At 43.7% G+C, this 21036-nt stretch overlaps 1 protein-coding gene across 5 annotated transcripts in view; it reads right to left on the bottom strand.

Moving 5' to 3' along the window:
* The window catches only part of MBOAT1 (membrane bound O-acyltransferase domain containing 1), a 113279-nt gene extending 92885 nt beyond the window's left edge, over positions 1-20394 (bottom strand). For 3 of the 5 annotated variants that reach the window (XM_036349743.1, XM_036349744.1, XM_036349745.1), the window contains exon 1: positions 20070-20382. In XM_036349743.1, coding sequence (XP_036205636.1) covers positions 20070-20165 — 96 coding nt within the window. In that variant the 5' untranslated portion in view covers positions 20166-20382. Of the gene's footprint in view, positions 1-20069 lie in introns of all 5 variants that reach the window. The other 2 variants (XR_004974056.1, XM_036349746.1) reach the window with 2 other exon arrangements.
* Between the last annotated feature and the right edge of the window lie 642 nt (positions 20395-21036).

Here is a 21036-nt window from a genome sequence, read left to right as displayed (position 1 = left end):
ATTAAACAATATGCACTTAGCATGTTTCTGTTGAATGGAGAACTGAGAGGCAAAAGAGCAATCTCCAAGGTCAAAACTTAATGAGGAAACATCTCCACGTGTAATGGTAAATAAATGGAAGGTTTTGTTTGTTGGTGGTTCTGTTGCTTGATATTACCAGGAGAAAAATATTTATCTTATGAAACAACTATACATTAATGAAAATTACCTGGTGAGGAGCCCGAGGATGCTGGGTAAACTAAAAGTCCTTTACATCTTTACTAAATGTGACTTAGAAGCATGCAAAGATTTTAATAAATCTAACTTTCAAGCAACAGGTCAATCTAAAGCACAAACACATACCCATGTAACTGCATTTTTCTTTCCATTCCTCTGAATAGAAAATTCTCTAAAAACATACTGGTCTCAACTTCTATTTCTGACATATGGTGAGCTCCGTGTTCACAGATATAGCACAAGTAATAATCATAGATTTAAAAAATTTTTTTAATCCGCTTTTTAAATTAACTTTACTCTTTAGAACACTTTTAAATTTACAGAAAAATTGCAAAGGTAGTACAGAGAGTTTCCATACATACCACCACCAGTTTCCTCCATTAGCATCTTATATCTTACTAGAGGCCTGGTGTGCGAATTCGTGCACTGGTGGGGCCCCTTGACCTGACCTGCACCCTCTCACAATTCAGGACCCCCAGTTACCCCAGTCGGATAGCTGGTTTTGATCTGATACTCACAGGCCTGATCCAGACAATAGGGAGCCTGATCCAGACAATAGGGAGCCTGATCCTGTGCGTTGAGCATCTGTCCCCTGGTGGTCAGTGCGTGTCATAGCGACCGGTCGACCAGTCATTCGGTCATTCAGTTGCTTAGGCTTTATATATATATATATATATATATATATATATATATATATATATATATATATGTATATATATATACATATATATATACATACATATATACATATATATATACACATATATACATATATACATATATATATATATATATATATAGTACATTTGTTACAGTTAATGAACCAATGTTGATATAGCAGTATTAACTAAAGCCCATACTTTATTCGGATTTCCTTAGTTTTTACCTAATGCCCTTTTCTGACCCAGGATCCCATCCAGGATACCATATTACATTTAGTTGTCATGTCTCTTTAGGCCAGCGGTTCTCAACCTGTGGGTCACGACCCCTTTGGGGGTCGAATGACCCTTTCACAGGGGTTGCCTAAGACCATCGGAAAACACATATATAATTACATATTGTTTTTGTGATTAATCACTATGCTTTAATTATGTTCAATTTGTAACAATGAAAATACATCCTGCATATCAGATATTTACATTACGATTCCTAACAATAGCAAAATTACAGTTACGAAGTAGCAACGAAAATAATTTTATGGTTGGGGGTCACCACAACATAAGGAACTGTATGAAAGGGTCGCGGCATTAGGAAGGTTGAGAACCACTGCTTTAGGCTCTGCATGGTTATGACAGTTTCTCAGACTTGTTTTGGATGACCTTGACAGCTTTGAGGTGTACTCATCAGGTATTTTGTAGATTCTCTCAATTGAGATCTGTCTAATGTTTTTCTCAAAATCAGACGGGAATTAATGGTTTGGGGAAGAAAGAGCACAGAAATAAAGTATCCTTTTCCCCGTGTCATATTAAGGATAATGTACTATCTATACAATTATCACTGCTGGTGCTGACCTTGGTCACTTGGACAAGGTAATATTTGTAAGGTTCCTCCACTATACTCTTCCCCCAAACCTTTTCCATACTGATCTCTTTAGGAAGAAGTCACAATGCACAGCCCACACTTAAGAAGTGAAGAGTAATATTTCTGCTCCTTGAGGGAAGAGTATCTACATGAATTATTTGGAATTCTGCAAGTAGATTTGTCTATTTCCCCGTTTATTTATTTACTCAATCATTCATTTATTTCAGTATGAACTCATGGATATGTATTTTATACTCTTGTTTACACTCTAATACTTTTATAACCTATAGATTATAGATTGATAATTTATATTTCTTTAATCTATGCTTTTATAATCGACTACTTCTTTATTTTATTGCTCAAATTGTTCCAGCTTTGACCACTAGAAGCTATTTCTGTCAGTTCCTATGTCCACTTGACACACTCTCAACAAGATGGGTTTGGTTTGGTTTTTGTACTTCTTAACTTTCTGGCACTATGAGATACTGCGCCCTCATTCTGTATATTTCCTGCCCCAGTTCCAGAATCAGCCATATCTCCAAGGATCCCTGGTTTCTTTTACTGGATGAAGGTCTTAGAAACCAAGATCTAAGTGTAGGTATGCTCATTGCTAATGGAATGTCACTCCTTGTAGACTCTTTTCACTGACAGATCAAGGAAATATATGTGTGTGTATACTAACCCTTGAATATATATATACATTTATAAATATTCCTACATGCAACCATCTATATCTATATTAAGCTAAACGTGAGTTCATACTGATGTGCTTGATTACTCCCATGCACAGCTGAAGTGGTGGGAAAGTAGGAGAATTCCTTAGAAGCCAGAAATGCAAGAAAGCAGAAATGAGAGATGGCACTTGCCCTGGGGCATATGCCCATTCAGGTCACCTACAGCTTGGGCAGCAGACCCAAAGCAGGCTGAGGAAGGGGAAGTGAAAGAAATTAGAGATACTGCATAAAACTAAGACATGTCTTGAAGGCAGGACCCCTCCTAAACTTCTGAAAGGTAGCACCTCACTAGAGAAAAAAGCCCTCTCCACAGACAAAGACAGTGGGATGTGTATTTATGTGAGTTTTGCCTCTGAGCAGAGAGAGAACATGTACAATGACTCCCCTGAGAATAAGAGTTTGGAGGTCTGAGTTCACAGGCCCTGCATGGGGAAAAATAAATAAATAAATAAATCCAAAGCAGACATTGCAATGTCAGCGAGCCTGGTTGGGAGAGCCCCCAGGTGCCCTGACAGAAGGAAACGCAAACCCTCAAAAGGCTTGTGCTTTAAATCCAGGTCTCTAGATATTCCCACAGATAAAGTACAACAGAGCATGAGCACCCAGTCCAAACATCACTAAACACGCTTGGAAATAAAAGAAATCAATCACAATGATACATATTATTTGATTCCATTTATGTGAAATGGCCAGAACAGGCCAGTTTATAGAGAGAGAAAGTAGATTAGTGGTTGCCAGGGACTGGTGGAGGAGGACAAGGAGGGAGGTGGGATTTGGAAAGAAGTAGAAATTGCTAATGATAACCAGTTTCTTTCGGGGCGGGGGGTGGTGGGGACAAAAATATTCTAAAATTAGATTGTGACAATGGTTACACCACCTTGTGAATATGCTAAAAACACTGAATTATACATTTTAGATAGGTGAATTGTAAGGTACAGGATCCTGGAATAGAAAGAGGACATTAATGAAAAAATTGGTGAAATTAAAAAAGTCTGATATTTAATAGTTATGTATCAGTGTTAATTTTTCAGTTTTGACAAATGCACCATGGCAATGTAAGATGTTAACATTGGAGAAAAATGAGTGAGGCATGTATAAAAAGTCTTTGCACTATCATTACAACCGTTCTACTAAATTATTCCAAAGTAAAAAAAGGTTTTTTCTTAATTTTCAACAAATGTGATCCATCTATTATGAAGCAAAGGGTGTCTTTAAAAGATGTACAAGTTGTTTCTGAAAATACTGGGGAGACCCTTGGAATTTTCACTTGAGTGAAAGAGGGTTAATTACAAAATAACACAACAGAGGAACTCTCCAAGACCATCAAGTTCAAGGCCTTGTTCAGGAAATGACATGCATTAGTGGTGTGCCCCATTTATGGTTACGTAATCAGCATTTTAAGGTCCCCATTAATGGCCACTCCACAATCTGTGGCTTTTGCCATCTTTAGTTAACTCTTTAATCAAGTGCATTTTCTTTTGTTTAGCAATCTTCAGCCTCTAGCTTATAACAATTTTTCTTGTTCTTTTTTAACTCCTCCAATTTTTCAAGAAACTGGCAACAGAGAACCAAATCTAGATACATATTACGCTAATAAATGTTTGAGGGTTGCCAAGTACACAAGAAATGACTTTTCAGCTCTTAAAAAAAAAAAAAAAACCTCGTAAGTGGTCAATTTCTAAGTTGTTTTATAGCCCACTGCCTGCCTTCAAAGTCTCTCTGCAAATTCAATTAACTAAGATGGACAGTCATGCCGAAACCGGTTTGGCTCAGTGGATAGAACGTCGGCCTGCGGACTGAAAGGTCCCAGGTTCGATTCCGGTCAAGAGCATGTACCTGGGTTGCGGGCACATCCCCGATTGGAGGTGTGCAGGAGGAAGCTAATCGATGTTTCTCTCTCATCGATGTTTCTAACTCTCTATCTCTCTCCCTTCCTCTCTGTAAAAAATCAATAAAATATATTTTAAAAAAAAAAGATGGACAGTCACAATTCATCACATATGATGAAATAGCGCCCCACCCTAAATCTTGACAAAATGACTTCTTTTAGTTTTACTACATTTTGCCCTTCTTTAAACTAAGATAACAGAACTGGCATTCAGATAAAGACATGTAAAAAGACATTCTAAATACCTCAGTATGAAGATAAATTACACATAAGTCAACTTGGGAAGTTTGGAAACTCAGTATAGCTAACTATAAAACTGAGGTACAAGTCAACTCAATACAGCTGAGATTACAAAAATAAATGTAAGATGGTCTTTTGGTAAACTCCATCTCCAGGCCTCCTACATTAAAAAAAAAAAAAAAAAAAAAAACTTTTTGTCTTTCCCTCCACATTTGCATAAAATTTCTCTCTGAATCTAATTTTATATAAATATTGATTTGCTTCCCTTTTGTAAAACGGCCTGCAGGTAAGTTAACACTTATTGTTTGGAGAAGAACAGGCAATTGTCTGTTAGAGAAGGAAGTAAAACAGTTCAACTTCCCTGGCACACAACAAACAGAAGCTCTTCTCTACATGCTCTTTCTTCCAAATTCTTAAGGCATTCTTTTTTTTTTTTAAGATTTTTAAATTGATTTTTAGAGTTAGAGGAAGGGAGATGGAGAGAGAAACATCCATGTGAGAGTGAAACATCAACTAGCTGCCTCCTGCACCCCCCACCCCCATCATGGGGAATCGAGCCTGAAACCCGGGCATGTGCCCTGACCAAGAATCAAACAGCAACCTTTCAGTGCGTGGATGATGACCAACCAACTACACCAGCCAGGGCCTTACGGCATTCCGACTTTACTCCAATAAGGAGGTGAAAGAAGAGAGAAGACCCACTTGTTAAGTTTTTCCTTTGTTTCTCTTGCCCTAGGTGATGTATCAGTGAAAATACTGCTGTGTGAATTATCTGAAATTTTACTACCTATGTTTTCTTCTAGGATTTTTAGTTGCATGACCTACATTTAAGCATCTTATCCACTTTGAGTTTATTCTTGTGTAGTGTACAAATTGGCGGTCTAGTTTCATTCTTTTTCATGTACCTAATTTTCCCAACACCATTTATGGAAGAGATTATCTTTACTCCACTGTATACTCTTGCCTCCTTTGTCAAAGATTAATTGACCATGTTGGTATGGGTCGATTTCTGGTGCCTCCATTGATCTATACCAGTGGTCGGCAAATTGCGGCTCGCGAGCCACATGTGGCTCTTTGGCCCCTTGATTGTGGCTCTTCCACAAAATACCACGTGCGGGCATGACTGAAACTTCATGGCCCATGCACAGAAGTCGGTTTTTGGCCTGGGCGAGTCTATTTTGAAGAAGCGGTGTTAGAAGAAGTGGGAGGTGTTGGTCCAACGGGCAACGGGAGACGGGGCGCAGGTGGGCCGCGGGATACGCAGCGCAGGGGAGGCACGTGATTCATGCAGGAGTTGAGTGAGCCAGTCAGTCAGCAGTCTCATGTGCAGTGGTTAGTGCTAGTCGCATCCACAAATCGCGTGTGGGTGACAAAAGTACCTACTCCAAGCATAAAGTTACCTGTATTTTTCCAACCAGCTGCAAATCCTACAGGTATTTTTGTCATCAATTTAAGAATTGTAATTCTTTTGTGTTGGTGGCTTTATTATTATAAAATGAAACATTTTTTTAGGTGCCCTGTTTGAGATGGCTACAAAGAAGAAGCAAAGAAAAACAGAAGATGAAAACCGTGAATTTAAAGTTGAATGTACCTACCTATATAGTTTAAGTTTAAAAAATTTGGCTCTCAAAAGAAATTTCAATCATTGTACTGTTGGTATTTGGCTCTGTTGACTAATGAGTTTGCCAATCACTGGTCTATACACCTGTTCTTGTGTTAGTGCCAGGCTGCTTCAATTACAATGGCTTTGTAGTATAGTTTGATATCAGATATTGTGATTACCTCCAAATTTGTTCCTCAAACTAAAAAGCTTCTGTGCAGAAAAAAAAAAAAGTGAAAAGGGAACCTACTATATTGGAAAGCATGTTTGCCAATGATACATCTGATAATATATACAGGGAACTCATACAACTCAACACCAGGAAGACAAACAATTCAATTGAAAAGTGGGCAAAGGACCTGAATAGACTCTTCTCCAAAGAAGACATGCAGATGGCCAAGAGACATATGAAAAAAATGCTCAACATTACTAATCATCAGAGAGATGCAAATTAAAACTATAAGGAGGTATGACTTCACACCTGCCAGACTGGCTACCATCAACAAATCAACAAACAAGTGCTGGCAAGGATGTGGAGAAAAGGGAAGCCTGGTGCATTGCTGGTGGGAATGCAGACTGGTGTAGTCACTGTGGAAGACACTAAAGAGGGTCCTCAAAAAATTAAAAATGGAACTGCTGTTTGGCCCAGCAATGCCACTTCTGGGGATCCTAAGAATCCCTTAACACCAATTACAAAGAATACGCATGGCTATATTCATAGCAACATTATTTACAATAGCTAAGACATAGAAACAGCCCAAGTGCCCATCAATAGATGAGTGGTAAAAAAGCTGTGGTACATTTACACAATGGAATACTATGGGGCTGTAAAAAAGGAGCTCTTAACCCTTTCAGACTATTATGCTAAGCAAAATAAGCCAGCTAGAGAAAGACAAATATCACATGATCTCACTTATATGTGGAATCTAATGAACAAAATAAACTGATGAACAAAATAGATCCAGAGGTATGGAACAGACTGACAGATCTCGGGGGGGGGGGGGGGGCGTACAGGAAGAGATTAACCAAAGAACATATATGCATAACCCATGGACACAGACAGTAGTATGGGGAAGCCTGGTGGGGAGGGGTGGGGGAGGACAAAAAGGGAAGAAATAGGAGATATCTGTAATACTGTGAATAATTAGAGAGAGAGAGAGAGAGAAGATTCCAGAGCTTTCAAGGTCAATACACTTCAGCCAACATGTACCAAAATGCTTCATTGGAAGAAATAAGAAAGTAAAATATACAGGAACAAACCTTTTAGCTATGTTAGCTTCATCCACTGAAAAGTGGAAAATAAAGTCTTGGTTTGTGGGCTTTACCCTCAAAAAGTGTTTCTCTACCTAAATCAGCCCTTCGTGGCTATTGTTGAAGGTCTTGGAATCACAGAATGTAAGAGCTAAATAGGTCAGGAAGAGTATCATTTCCAGCCTACGGGAATACAGTGCCAAGAATTCTGGAGACCTCGCTAGTGAGAGGCAGAGACATTTTTACCTGAGACACAGGGGATGTGGGAATCTGCCATGTCCTCCTGCCTAAGTCCAGAGTGTACTTAGGCAAAACTGGGAACAAACACCAATCTCTGCCTCCCCCAGCTCAGTGCTCCCCGCCATGTGTGCCCTGGTAAGTGGTCCCCACTGCTCTCCAAATCTTGGGAATGTCAGCAGAGGAAGACCCCTCCCCAGCCTCGCCCCCACCGCCCCCACCACCAGCGGCACCTCCAGCCTCAGCTTAATTAAGGACAAGGCTGTTGCTGGAAGCACAGAAACAAAACTCTCAGAAAAGGCAGAAAGGAAATCAAGTGTCACAAGGGCTCTGTGTATGCAGATATGGATCAACCCCTAGGAGACACTATTATTAAAAAGAGAGAGAGAGAGAGAGAGAGAGACAAAGAGTGGAAGCACTTGTGCCAGAAACAGTCAAAAAGATTCCGTGTGCACGCGTGCACCCCCTGGCTCTGAAAGGAGGCCCTGGCTTCCGTGGGAGGGGATCTGGGCAGCGGAAAAGATGGGTGTGGGGGGACACTAGCCTTGTATAATAGCCCCTTTTCTGCCTTGATTTTGACACATAAGCTACCTACTCAGAAAACTAATTTTTAAACTGTATTTATACAAAATAAAAGCAAAAAAATACTTAGGGTTTTTTTAATTTTTAAGTTAAAATAAATAAATATGTAATATGAATATTAAAACAAAAACAGAGCAAAACTGTGATGTGGGACGGGGGGGTTGGGACTAAAGATATCTCACCCCAGTGACACTCACAGTTAAACCACTTCATGAAATTTCACAAAATGACTTTTGAATTTAGCAACTTCCTGTAAGCCTTAGCAACCTTTTGCTGTATACCTTTGTTTCAAACTAGAAATACAGAATGATGAATGAGACAGAAGGAAGAGGTATGAAGGTAAGGGAACAAACCAGTCTTTTTTATTTTCATTACTTGTTTGAAATAAGAATTTAGAACCACCTGAATAGAACCTTTTCAAATGTACCCCTGCTCTTTTTCAACCTAGACTAGAACCTGAGCTCATATTGTTATTTTGGTAAATAAACCTGAGAATGGAATATTTCAATAGTATGATGGTTGGGGAATCCCCAGCTCTATCAGCCCAGACATATCTTAATTTAACACTTAAAACCACTGTACATTGCCTGGGTGGCTCAGCTGATTGGAGTGTCATGCTGTGCACCAAAAGGTTGTGGGTTCAACTCCTGGTCAGGGTGCATATAGGAGGCAGCTGATCCATGTTTCTCTCTCTCTCCTTTCTTCTCTCTCTAAAGAAAAAAAAATTAAATTAAAAAAAAACAATTATAAACACACATATCTTTAGGTGAGGATTAAAAAGAAAAAGCCACATTAATGCTGTTGTGAACTTTCAAAACCATTACTGCAAATCAGATCAATACTACAAATGCATAAAAGATTAACCACTGATAACTTTAAAAAGTTATAAGCAGAGTCACATTACTATAAAGAGGTCAGTAAATATTTACCAAGTACACAGTTTTGGGATAATTAAAAAACACATTACAAATGGGTTAAGGAGTTCATCTGTGGCAGGTAGTCATGCTTCTCCGGCCCAAAGGGAGAGTGGTCTTTTAGGAAAGCATGTGTTTAACCAGAATAAACTACTTGAAGTTACTTTTCTCACTTATTACTCTCCTTCCTTGTGCTGTCCTGGCAAAACCACAAGAAATTGTCATTAATAAGAATGCAGCAAGTTTTCCCTTTTTCTTGTTTACTGAAAGGCTTGCTTAAAATAGAAAGCTTCTGAAAAGCATGCAACCAAACACTGTTATTAAAATTAAACATCCTGATTTCTGCTGCTACAAAAGACATTTCCAGATTGTATCTCCTTAGATGTAATCTCTTCATGAACTTTTATTAGTGGAGTTCTGAGGCCATGCTGCACAATCCCAGGAGCACTTGAGTAGATGGCACCACGTGACTTGGCTTTCAGCTGCTCAAGGAAATGTCCACATGTTGTTCACACGAACCTGAGATGGTTCATCCAAAAAATGATACGAATATCTGCACATGTCATTGCCTGTGATATATACATCAACTCCACAAAATGAAAATGGGAATGGAGTACTTAGGACTTAAACAGCCCAAGATTAACATTTAACTATCAGAAATTGGGCCGTGATTTAACTTTCAAATTGGAAATTAGGACTATTCAATCTGAAATGTAGGTTCCAAATAGTGAACAGGCCAAACCAGTTGGTAAAAGGAACTGGCTCCCAATGTTATCTTAACTTAGTCATTCATGCCAAGGGAAAAATGTAAATAAAATCCTATTTCAATCCAACAAACATTAATTTAGTTCCTACCTTGTACCAAACATGCCAAGATGACTAAGATTCACTACCCACAAAGAACGTTCATCTTTTCTCCAGGCTCAGTGTCTTTGTTCAAACAGCTTTCTTCCTAGAATATTCTGCCTGTCTCACCCGCCACCACCCAGCCACCTTCTCCTTCTCCTTTAAAAGCAGCAGCTCCCAGGAAGTCTTCCTGGCACCCTCTCAGGACAAGCCCATTGGAACGGAGGCCATGTCCTTGGGCAATGGCATGGGCACAGGCCCCCTGCTTATACCTCACAGATGCCCCTAGAGAAGTGGTTCTCAACCTGTGGGTCGCGACCCCTTTGGCGGTCGAACGACCCTTTCACAGGGGTCGCCTAAGACCATCCTGCATATCAGATATTTACGTTACAATTCATAACAGTAGCAACATTACAGTTATGAAGCAGCAACGAAAAAAGTTTTATGGTTGGGTCACAACATGAGGAACTGTATTTAAAGGGCCAGAAGGTTGAGAACCACAGCCCTAGAGCATCAAGTACATATATTACCAAGTTTACAGGTAAAACAGTAGTAACAAGTGTTCACAGATCTGTCTCCCAGAAGGCTAGGATCCTCACTAATCTCTGTATCCCGTTCTAGCTCAATGTTTGGCATACGGTGCTCGATAAGCTAATACAGCCCTGTGCCGCTTACCGACAGGGCTCCATTCTGAGAAACGCGTCGTTAGGTGAGGTTGTCATTGTGCGCACACCACAGAGTGCACTTACACAAGCATGGACGTATAGCCTCCTACACACTCAGCCTACATGGTACCGTCTATTGCTCCCAGGCCATAAACCTGTACCGCATGTGATGGTGCAAAACAACACGAGATTAAATCAAGCACAAGAAAAATGATGCAATCAAGAGATGCGATAAACATGAGATGGATGAAGCACGCTGTGCTACAGCAAACTTCTTTTTTTTTTTTTTTTTTTTTAATATATTTTATTGATTTTTTTACAGAGAGGAAGGGAGAGAGATAGAGAGCCAGAAACATCGATGAGAGAGAAACATCGATCAGCTGCCTCCTGCACATCCCCCACTGGGGATATGCCTGCAACCCAGGTACATGCCCTTGACCGGAATCGAACCTGGGACCTTTCAGTCCGCAGGCCGATGCTCTATCCACTGAGCCAAACCGGTTTCGGCAGCAAACTTCTTTTTTGCAAGTAAAAAGAGTTCACTTTAAACTAACGATAAAAAAGTATAGTGTAGTAAATACGCAAACCAGTAACAGTTGTTTATATCATGATCAAGTAGTACGCACTGTACCTGCATCCAGCTGGTAGTGCAGGCTTGTTTACACCAGCATCACCACAAACCCTTGAGGAATGCACTACACAATGAAGTCACAATGGCTACAAAGTCATTAGCCCAAAGGAATTTTCCAGCTTCATTATAATCTTACTAGAGGCCCAGTGCACAAATTTGTGCACGGGTGGGGTACCTCAGCCTGGCAGGCGATCGGGCCAATCAGGGCCGGCGGGCTGGGGAGGAATCGAGGGAGGGCTCCAGGGCATGTCCGGCCCTCTTGCCCAGTCCCGATTGACTGGACCCCATCAGCAATCTAACCTACCAGTAGGAGTATCTGTCCCTTGGTGGTCAGTGTGCATCACAGCAACTGGTCGAGTGGTCAGACACTTAGCATATTATACTTTTATTATATAGGATGGGACCACAGTCATTGACCGAAAAGTTGGTATATGGCACATGACTATGGATGAGGTAGGTAGCATATGCAGAGCAGTTAGCAGGATAAGCATTCAGTACAGAAGTTCTGGCATCATTAAGCCAGATGGGAAACTAAGGCCAAGTTTGAAGAACAGCTCTCATTCTACAATGGGAAGGCTAAGCTCCAGGACCCAGAGGCCTCTCCTTGAAATGCCAGGAAGTAAGTGGCCACACCTCCACTCTCTCAGCCCAATTACTGTCAAATGAAGCTACCAGACTGTCACACCAGCCAGGCTGGACCCACCCAGAGTTCCCTAGAATGGAGACAGCTCACCTCCAGTTTTGTGTGCAGAGCTAATGGATGATCCCCAACTCCACCAGCCCTGTCCTCTTAAGTCTGTGGAATTGGGGGTTTATACCTCACAGTATTGCCCTGAACATACCTTACCCTTTGATGTCCCTCAACCTTGAAGCAGCAACCTCTTTAGAACCACAAGGAACCTCCCACCACACTTTTGTGTGGCCCCAGGAAAGACCAAAATGCTCAGGGTTAGTCACTAGTCTTATCAGATCTCTGGGGCCCTACCTGCCTAGAACCTCCCACTCATGCACACCCTCATGCCCAGCAAGCAAGTTCCACTTCTCAACTTGCACCCATGTGCTGCTCCTGACTTCCTCCTCCCCCCTCCTCCGTGATGGCTCCTCTTCCCTCCTTCCCACTGCTGACCTGCTCTTCGCCCTCCCTCTGCTCCATCCAAAACTTCAGTCTTCCCAGCTCCCTCCTTCCACTCTCAGCCTTGCAAGAGAACTGTTTGCCTCAAAGCATTTTCTTTCTCATTTTACCACTACAATGGGGGTAGAGGGAGTGAATGGGGTAAGTAGAAAGAAGAAAATCACTGCTTTTCCAGGTTCTTCATTGCTGCCTTGGACCATTTTTCTTCCATCATCCTTATACAAGACCTTTCCTCCCCTCAGATCCCACCCAGACTCCTTACGTTAAATGAGCTGCAGCCTGCAGTGCAGCTGGCTGAGTGCCTGGTAGCAGAGCAAGTCATACCCTCTCGGGTCCTTACACGGTAGAATCCATCAACCTGCACCATCCTGCGGAGCTGGGGTCCTACATTGTCTTTTTCTCCTCACATCCCCGAATTCAACTTGGAAGCTTCACTGTTTAAGAGAACAATCCGTCCAACCCCCAGTTCCTTGACTAAACCAAACTGACTTGTACCCCAGGTCCCACATCCACACCCTGACTTTCATCATCACCCAGAAAAGCTTCACTGAGAATCTTCAACTGCAACATCCCAGTCCCCAGCTCTCTCACTTCCGCTGCACCTGCTCCTCAAAGTCCCTCCATCTCTGGATGTTTCTCTTCTCACTTTCATCACTTCCAACTACTTGTCAGCATCTTTCAACACCCTTACTCCTTAGCTTTCCAACAACCTTCTCTGGAAATCGCCAACTACCTGTTTTACTTCCGCTCCTGAAAGGAGCTGCTGAACTAGAAAAGTCACATATTGACACAAATCCGTGCCTCTAAAAATCTAGAATTTTCAGTAGGTTGATGACCCTGCAGCCACCCATAAATTGCCTCTGGTCAGTTCTTTCTCCACCCGCCCATAAAGATCACTTTACATCTTCACTCATCCTCAAAACTGGTAGCAGCACTCTAAACTTCAGAGACTCACTGGGGAGCCCCTCCACCCTGATATTCAGTCTCATTAGGCCTGGAAATGATCCCAAACACACACATGGCAAGAGATTCTGATGAACGATAGTCCATACACAAACTTTCAAAAAAAAAAAAAATTCGTCTACAGCAGGGTCTGCAAACTGGCCCTGGGGCCGAATCCAGCCTGCTGCCTGTTTTTGTGTGGCCTGCATACAAAAATTGTGTTTTACATTTTTTAAACCGTTAAAATAAAACAAATGAAGAAAATTCCACAACACCTGAAAATTATATGAAATTCAAATTCCAGGGTTCATACACAGTTTCCTGAGAACACAGTCACGCCCAATTATTTACACCTTACCCATGACTGCTTTCATGCTATCATGGCAGAGTTGAGTCGTCGTGACGGAGACTGTATGGCCTGCAAAGCCGAAAATATTTACTGTCTAGCCTTTATAGCAAGTTTGGCGACCCCTGGTCGGCAGCCTTTCAGCTTCCTGGTGAGGTGACTCCTGCTTACCTCTCCCTCCGAGAGCCCTGCGCTCCGCATAACTGCAGCCCACCATGCACTTCAGTGGGCTCGCGGTTCCTTGAATGAAGCAGGACTTCACACGCCATACCTCTGCATGTGCTGTTCTTTCTCATCACTCCGCCTCACAAATTTTTCTTCTTCCTTCAAGACCCAATGCTGCCCCTCCTCACCTGAGAGATGCTCTTTGATGACCACGCCTCATGGCTTTCACCTGTGTTTGATTAAGTTGTATCCCACTTCTCAGTCTACTGCAATGGCTCTCACACTTTCCGGCACATCAGCACCCACTGGAGGGCTCATTACCTCACCTGTGGCTGAGCCCGTCCCCAGAGCAGCAGATGGGGGCACCAGGCAGAGAATGTACATTTCTAATAAGTTTCCAGGCTGCTGCTGCTGCTGGTGGTGGTGGTCCAGGTACCACACAGGAGCAACACTGGTTGATGTATGTGTCCCTGACCCAACAATGAGTTTCTTGAGAATGGGCCCTATTTTATTCATATTTGAATCATCACAGCCTAGCACAGCTCCAGGAATTCCTGGAACACAGTTGAAAGTTAATACATGTTGTTTGTCCCTTAACTGAATTACAGTGGGGCCTTGACTTACAAGTTTAATTCGTTCCGAGACTGAGCTCATTAAGGAGCTCGTTAACTCAAATTACTCTATCAACTCAATGCAAAAAATCGGCAGAGAGAGAGCTGGTATCTCAAAAAACGCGTTAGCCGGGACACTCGTAAGTCAAGGCCCCACTGTATTTTCCTCTCCTGTAAGCTCATCATTTTCATTATCAAACAGTGAAGGGGAAATTAAGAGGGAAGAGGAGATCTGACTCTGCAGGAACTACTGAGGCCAGAAAAGAATAAAGTGGCTCTCTGCGAGAGCGATTTCTGTGCCTGCCATACACATCCTGAGCTGGGGCGAACAGAGAGCCCTGGGTGAAGTCAGAACCCCACGGTACAGCCTAGAGGCAGTGTCATTGGAGGCTGGAGGGGAGAAGTTAGGTGCAGGACCCTTCCTCCCACAAAGGCCAATCTACTGTCCACTTTAAACTCAAGGCTCTATAGAATGAAGTTTCATAAGAGACATCAGCAGCATTGGCATATATTGCTACTAATGATAAACATTTATTGGGCACCTTTATTTCCTTGGAATACAAGAAGGGATAAAACCTCCACCTCCAAGAGACTTTAAATTAGTTTGAAATTCAGCATATAAACGCAGCAAGATAACTAACAATATCAGGTCACATTTACTAAATGTCAAAGGTAAACAGTAAGTTCTTCAGGCGTCCTATGTGGCCTAGGGCTTTCCCTTCTCTGTTCCACCAGGGCTCCATCTACAAACCTCCATCTACAAACCTCCATGGGCACCTCACAGGCCTATGAGTACACCGTGCTTGTATACTCCTATGGGTCCTTGGTCTCCTCTGGTATATCAACTCCTCCCAGACAGGGAAAATCTTGACTTTTTTCATCTTTGGGTTCTACAACCTGGCCAGGTACCTGGCACTAATAGCATTAAATAAATATTTAATTGATTTAATAATGACTGTGGAATGTGAGCTGAGCTTTTAAGGAAAGGCAAACCATAGATAAGAACTGAAGGCTGGGCTTTCCAATAATGAGCAAGGGAACCAAGTGGGTGATTAAAAATTGCAGGCAGGTAAAGAAACCTTGTGGTCACAGCCCTACCCTCTACTACCCCATTCCTGAAATTATCAACTCCCTGCTGGTATCACCCTCAGTCCAGAGCACCAGGTTTTCAGAGCTGGTCTTCCTTCATCCAGCCTTTTGAACTGTAATATCCAGCTTACGTTGATATTCCTAACCCTTTGCTGCTTTGATCTCAATATCATTTCCTGATCTATTTTTCCCTTGTTCCTTTTTCTGCTGATTAAATTGGGAAGGAAGGAAAGAAGAAAGGAAGGAAAAAAGGGAGGAAGGGAGGGAGGAAGGAAGGAGTAAACAAACAAACAAACCCAAATAATCCTAATTTAATACTGAATTGATATTTTATGCAAACAGAAAATGTGGGAGTGCCAGTCAGTAAAAATAGCCTTGGCACGGGGAGTTACCCCCACCCACCAAAGTGGAAATTCCTTAAAATGAGGAGACAGCTTCTCAGCTTTCACAGCTCCTAGGACATGACCATGCACCATACAAATTAACAACATCCGTATCACGTCTAGCTGAGTCCATCTTGAAGACTTAGAAGGCTTTGGTCAAAGTCAGGTCATGTCACACCCGCAACCAAAACAAAGTGGACAGGACTTGAGCAGATGATTCAAACAAGAAGTAAAACAAAACACTCATCCTCCACTCCTCAAGTCCCCTGAAATGGGAAGGAAAAGCTGTTACCTGACTTATCTTGGGTAGGGGAAGGTTTCTATCTGAAAAATCCTACTAATTGCCAGAGCTCCATATTTGCTGGACAGACAGGGACTCACTATTGAGAAATGCAACTTTCCACAAGCTCATCCTGAGGTACCTGTGGAGGCCCCTATGTCATCACCCATTTCCTGTGCTCTATCTGAAGTGCTGTGATTTTACACTTCACATCTTTAAGAGGATATCAGACTAATTAAAGTCCCTGTGAACTAAAACCATAGATTTTTTCCCCTCAGAATGGTCACAAGTGAACACAGGCTTCCCCCAGGAGTTAACAGAACAGGTAAATGGAAGAATCAAAAAAAGATAGTAAAACACTTTTTCACTCACATACTAGAATGGTAAACAGATATTTCAGTTTTTGCAAAAAATAAAAATAAACTACTTGACAAAGGGACATCCAGAAGCCAAGAAGTTCTCAGAAGTTCATTCAATTCAGAAATGATGAATGTATGTGAAATGCTAAGACAGTCATTGGGGAAGACACATTCAGTGTCTTTAAGGGGCACATGAAGAAAAATTTGGGTAACTTGAGGTATAAGTCTTATCATTTTTAACATATCGCAGGCCAGTAAAGAGTCACTCTCAACCAGCCAGCATGGCTCTGGGTTGAGTGTCAACCTATGAACCAGGAGGTCACGGTTCGATTCCAGTCAGGGCAATGCCCAGGTTGTGGGCTCTATCCTCAGTGTGGGGCATGCAGGAGGCAGCCAATCAATGATTCTCTCTCATCATTGATGTTTCTATCTCTCTCTCCCTCTCCCTTCCTCTCTGAAATCAAAAAAAAAAAAAACATATACTTTTATAAAAAGTCACTCTTCAAAGCAACAGGAGCAAACATTTATCAAGGACTGTGTTCCTGGATTGCTCTCCATATCTGGCTCTCCCTTTTTCTGCCCCATTCTGTGCCCTGGGAGGAGCCCCTGCAGACCCAGGTCAGCCACCTTTGGTGGGGTCTGACCACTGAAGAGCACTGGCAATAAATGGAAGGGCTGTGGGGGTGGAGGGCTGAGAGGGCTGAGGTTCTCTCTCGCTGCTCCCTCCACCCCATCCTGGCAGGTGCAGCTCTCACTGGGCAGCAGCAAATTAATAAGGAAAATAGAAGAATCAAAAAAGATAATAGAAGAGTTTTTTCATTCAAACTTCCCTCACCTTCCCCTTCAGCTCCCAGGTCTTGGTACCTGAACATCATTCGCCAGTTCCCTTAATCCTGCCCACAGCCCTCTAAGTAGTTCACTAAAGTTTCTTCATTACAACCCACTGAGTTGGATTTTGTTTCCTGCCAGGACTGTGCTTGACACAAGGACTTTCCTAACTTTTATATCTATATAAAAAGTTTATATCTACATAAAATGTCTCAACTGCAAAATGTAGGTCTTAATGCCACCTCCCATTTCACACATGAGGATGCTGAGACATGAACGGGTAGAGTGCCAGCAGTGGTCACACAGGAAGTCTGCTGGCAGAGCAGGAATTACACCCTGGCCAGCCCGACATCTAAGATCTTAAAAAGCTCTTGAAAGTGGGAGGGAGAACACTCTCAAGCTGCCATACAGACTCAACTCACATTATTCATGGCTTGGGATTTCTCCCTGGGTCTAAAATGAGCTAGTTGGGGCATCGCCCTACAAGTGCTTCTCCCACCAAGAGTCATTAAGGTGTGAGCCTGCGGGAGGGTGGAGGGCTGTCCTAAGATGGAAGAGTTCACAGGTGCTCCCTCCTTGCCCATCGCCCACACCCTTCTTTCCGTTCACCCCAGAAATCCTTAAACATCATAAGGCACTTTTATTCTTTTTTATAAACTAAAAATAGGGTTCTTATAACAGAGACCCAGGATATTTGGAGAGGGGGGTGGGTGCAGTTAAAAAGCATTTAATAACATCATACTAGCACCTCCCGCTAGGTTCCGTTAATAGTGTATCTCTATTCGTACATAGGCCTGGCTGGATTCCTCTCTCTAGCTGTGCAGGGTAGCTTAAAACAGGAACTCCTACCATTTGCAATAGCATGGATGGAGCTGGAGAGCATTATGCTAAGTGAAATAAGTCAGTCAGAGAAAGATAAATACCACATGCTCTCACTCATTTGTGGATTATAATGAACAACATAAACCGATGAACAAAAACAGAAGTAGAGACAGAGAAGCATGGATCTGATGCTCAAAACTCAGAGGAAGGTAGGGGAGGGTGGGGGTGAGGGGGAGAGATCAACCAAAGGACTTGTATGCATGCATATAAGCAGAAGCGATGGATGTGGACAACAGGGGGTGAGGGTAGGATTGGGGGGATGAGGGGACATTGGGGGGATAAGGACACATTTGTAATATCTTAATCAATAAAGGGAAAAAATAAATAAAAATAAATTCTGACCTGTATGCATGCATATTAGCATAACCAACGGACACAGACACTGGAATGGTGGGAGCTTGCCCTTGGGGGGCGGGATCAATGGAGGGGGGAAGGAAACATATGTAAAACTTTAGAAAATAAAAAAATACTAAAAATAAGAAGTAAATAAAATAAATTCTGAAGGGGCGTGGGGAGCAAGTACAAAATGAACTCCCCTTAAGGATTTAGCTATGGGTTACAATCATTTCAGGGCTAAAGACTGCTGTTATTTCTGCCTTTGCCTACGTCCCTGGGTGTCTCCCACCCTCAGTACACACGGAAGAGTAACTTACAAAAGCACGAGTTAGGATTCGATACCTCTCCCCAGATCTTAACTCACTGGATTTTGCAACTGATAAGAAGGCAACGGTGAGGTCAGGTGGGTTCTGAACCAGATCCCCAGAGGGAACCCTGTGGAAGGGCGGCTCAATAGAGTGTCTGAGGAAGGCCACTGGCTCTCACTTCCTCCTTGCTCAGAGAATGTGAGTGGAAAGGGCAGCAGGTGTGCTCTTGCTTGAAGCAAAAAAAGATCCCAAGTGAAAGGCAGAGGAAGAAACCTGGGCCAAAACTCAGCATGGAACAGAACAGGCAGGAGTGCAAGGGGCCCTCCTCCAGCAGCCCCACCCGATTCCTTGTAAATCAATACACGCTATTGACTCAATTCTAAATCCACGGTGCATCCAGCCTGCGGCACCTAAGGCAGACCTGAAAATGAGTAAGGCAGTCTCAACCCCTAGGAAGATTTCTCACCAGGAATTGCTGTTCTTTACTGCCATTTTCAGTTTTAATGGTAGCAGACGATACGGGAGAGTCCAAGTAACTTCAACAGCGCCGCTGCTTCTTCCTACTGGGGAGCCTGGACCCTTACTTAGCCTGGGGAAACCAGGGCTGTGTCCCTCCGCCCTCTCCATGGACATCACACGTGGTACAAAGTAATGGTCACCCCGATTTAACAAGCCTCACTGCTGAAGTTTAAAACCCGGGTCTCTCATTCAAAAGCTGTGCTATAGCCTCTCAATTAATCAGGTGTATTTCTACGGAGGGTCCTCTACATTCAAAATAATGACTTGACTCCGCTGATGGAAGAAGCAACTGAGTCAGCTCTCAGAAGACTTTAGAACTTGGTACCAGAAAACGGAGCAACCCAAAACTTTAAAAAGAAAAAAGTTATTTCGAACCTGTCGTGCAGAGTATATGTTTTTTTTCACACTTAACAGTTGAAAAACAAACTCAAAAAACTGCCCACCTGTCCAGTTTGTAGCTGGAAAACCTGCTATGGGGGCGGGGCCCGAGGGGGCTAACATTTGCCCCGCAGGCTCCACGCCCGCACTGGCTGGGGAGGGGTCTGCGCCCCGCGCCGCACTCACCTGGTCCAGCGGGATGCCCAGGAGCTGGCTAAGCGGGTGCAGGCAGGTGGAGCCCGTGGTGCGGTAGGAGAGGCTGGACGGCGGCTCGGCTGCCATCCCGCATCTTCGGGAGGCGGCTGCCCCGACCCCGGCACGCTACCCGCTACTCCGCGTCCTCCCGCCCGTGCGCTCGTCGGTGGCTGTCCCGAGGGGCTAGCGACCGACTCCCTCCCAGGGACCTAGCGGCAAGGCCGAGGGACTCCCACTCCCGGGGCGCAAACTTAGTGTGGGCGCTGCGGCCAGGGCGCCGTGGGAGGGCTGTGCCGAGCGCGCCGCTTCCCGCTCCCTCCTCTCGGCGCCCATTGGCCGGGCCGCTGGGACAGCCCAGGAGGAGGGAGGGAGCAGGAAAAGTGGGGACAAGGAGTCCGGCCCCCAGCGCCGCCTGGCCCGCCCAGTCCAGCCCCGACCCAGGCCGCCGGGAGTGGAAAAGTGATGCCAGCGGGCGGGCTGGTGGCGCGCGGCCCAGGGGGCTGAAGGCGCCTCCCCTCCTCCCCGCAGCTCGCCGTCCCGTCGTCTCCCCGCCAAACGACACGACCTCCACCCGGATCACCCAGGCGGGCGCCTTTCTGCCCCACCCTATTTACGCACTCACCCCCGCTCCTGCCTGTCCTAGCGCCAGCTAAGATTTCCTGCGCTTTCCTTTGGAGCTTTCTCCCTCGCAGTCCCTACTGAAAAGGGTTAATATGCCGGTGGCTGGAGCCCAAGGAGAGCCCCTTGGTGCTAGCCATCGCCCCAGCGCCCAGACTCCCCTCTTTCTTGAGTTTCATCACCAACAAACTGCCCAAAACTGCAAATGGCCAGGCCAGAATTTCTCAACCCATGTGCCCTGTCATGGAGCAAAAGCAGTTCCTATCACCGCTCCTTGTCCCGTTGGAGATTTTAAAGGAGACCACCACCACCAGATGACAATCTCAACACACACACACAC

Source organism: Myotis myotis, unplaced genomic scaffold, assembly GCF_014108235.1.
Source record: "Myotis myotis isolate mMyoMyo1 unplaced genomic scaffold, mMyoMyo1.p scaffold_m19_p_2, whole genome shotgun sequence".
In the NCBI taxonomy this organism is placed as follows: domain Eukaryota; kingdom Metazoa; phylum Chordata; class Mammalia; order Chiroptera; family Vespertilionidae; genus Myotis; species Myotis myotis.
The sequence above is the reverse complement of the archived record's forward strand: the minus strand, read 5'-3'. Positions and strand labels throughout refer to the sequence as shown.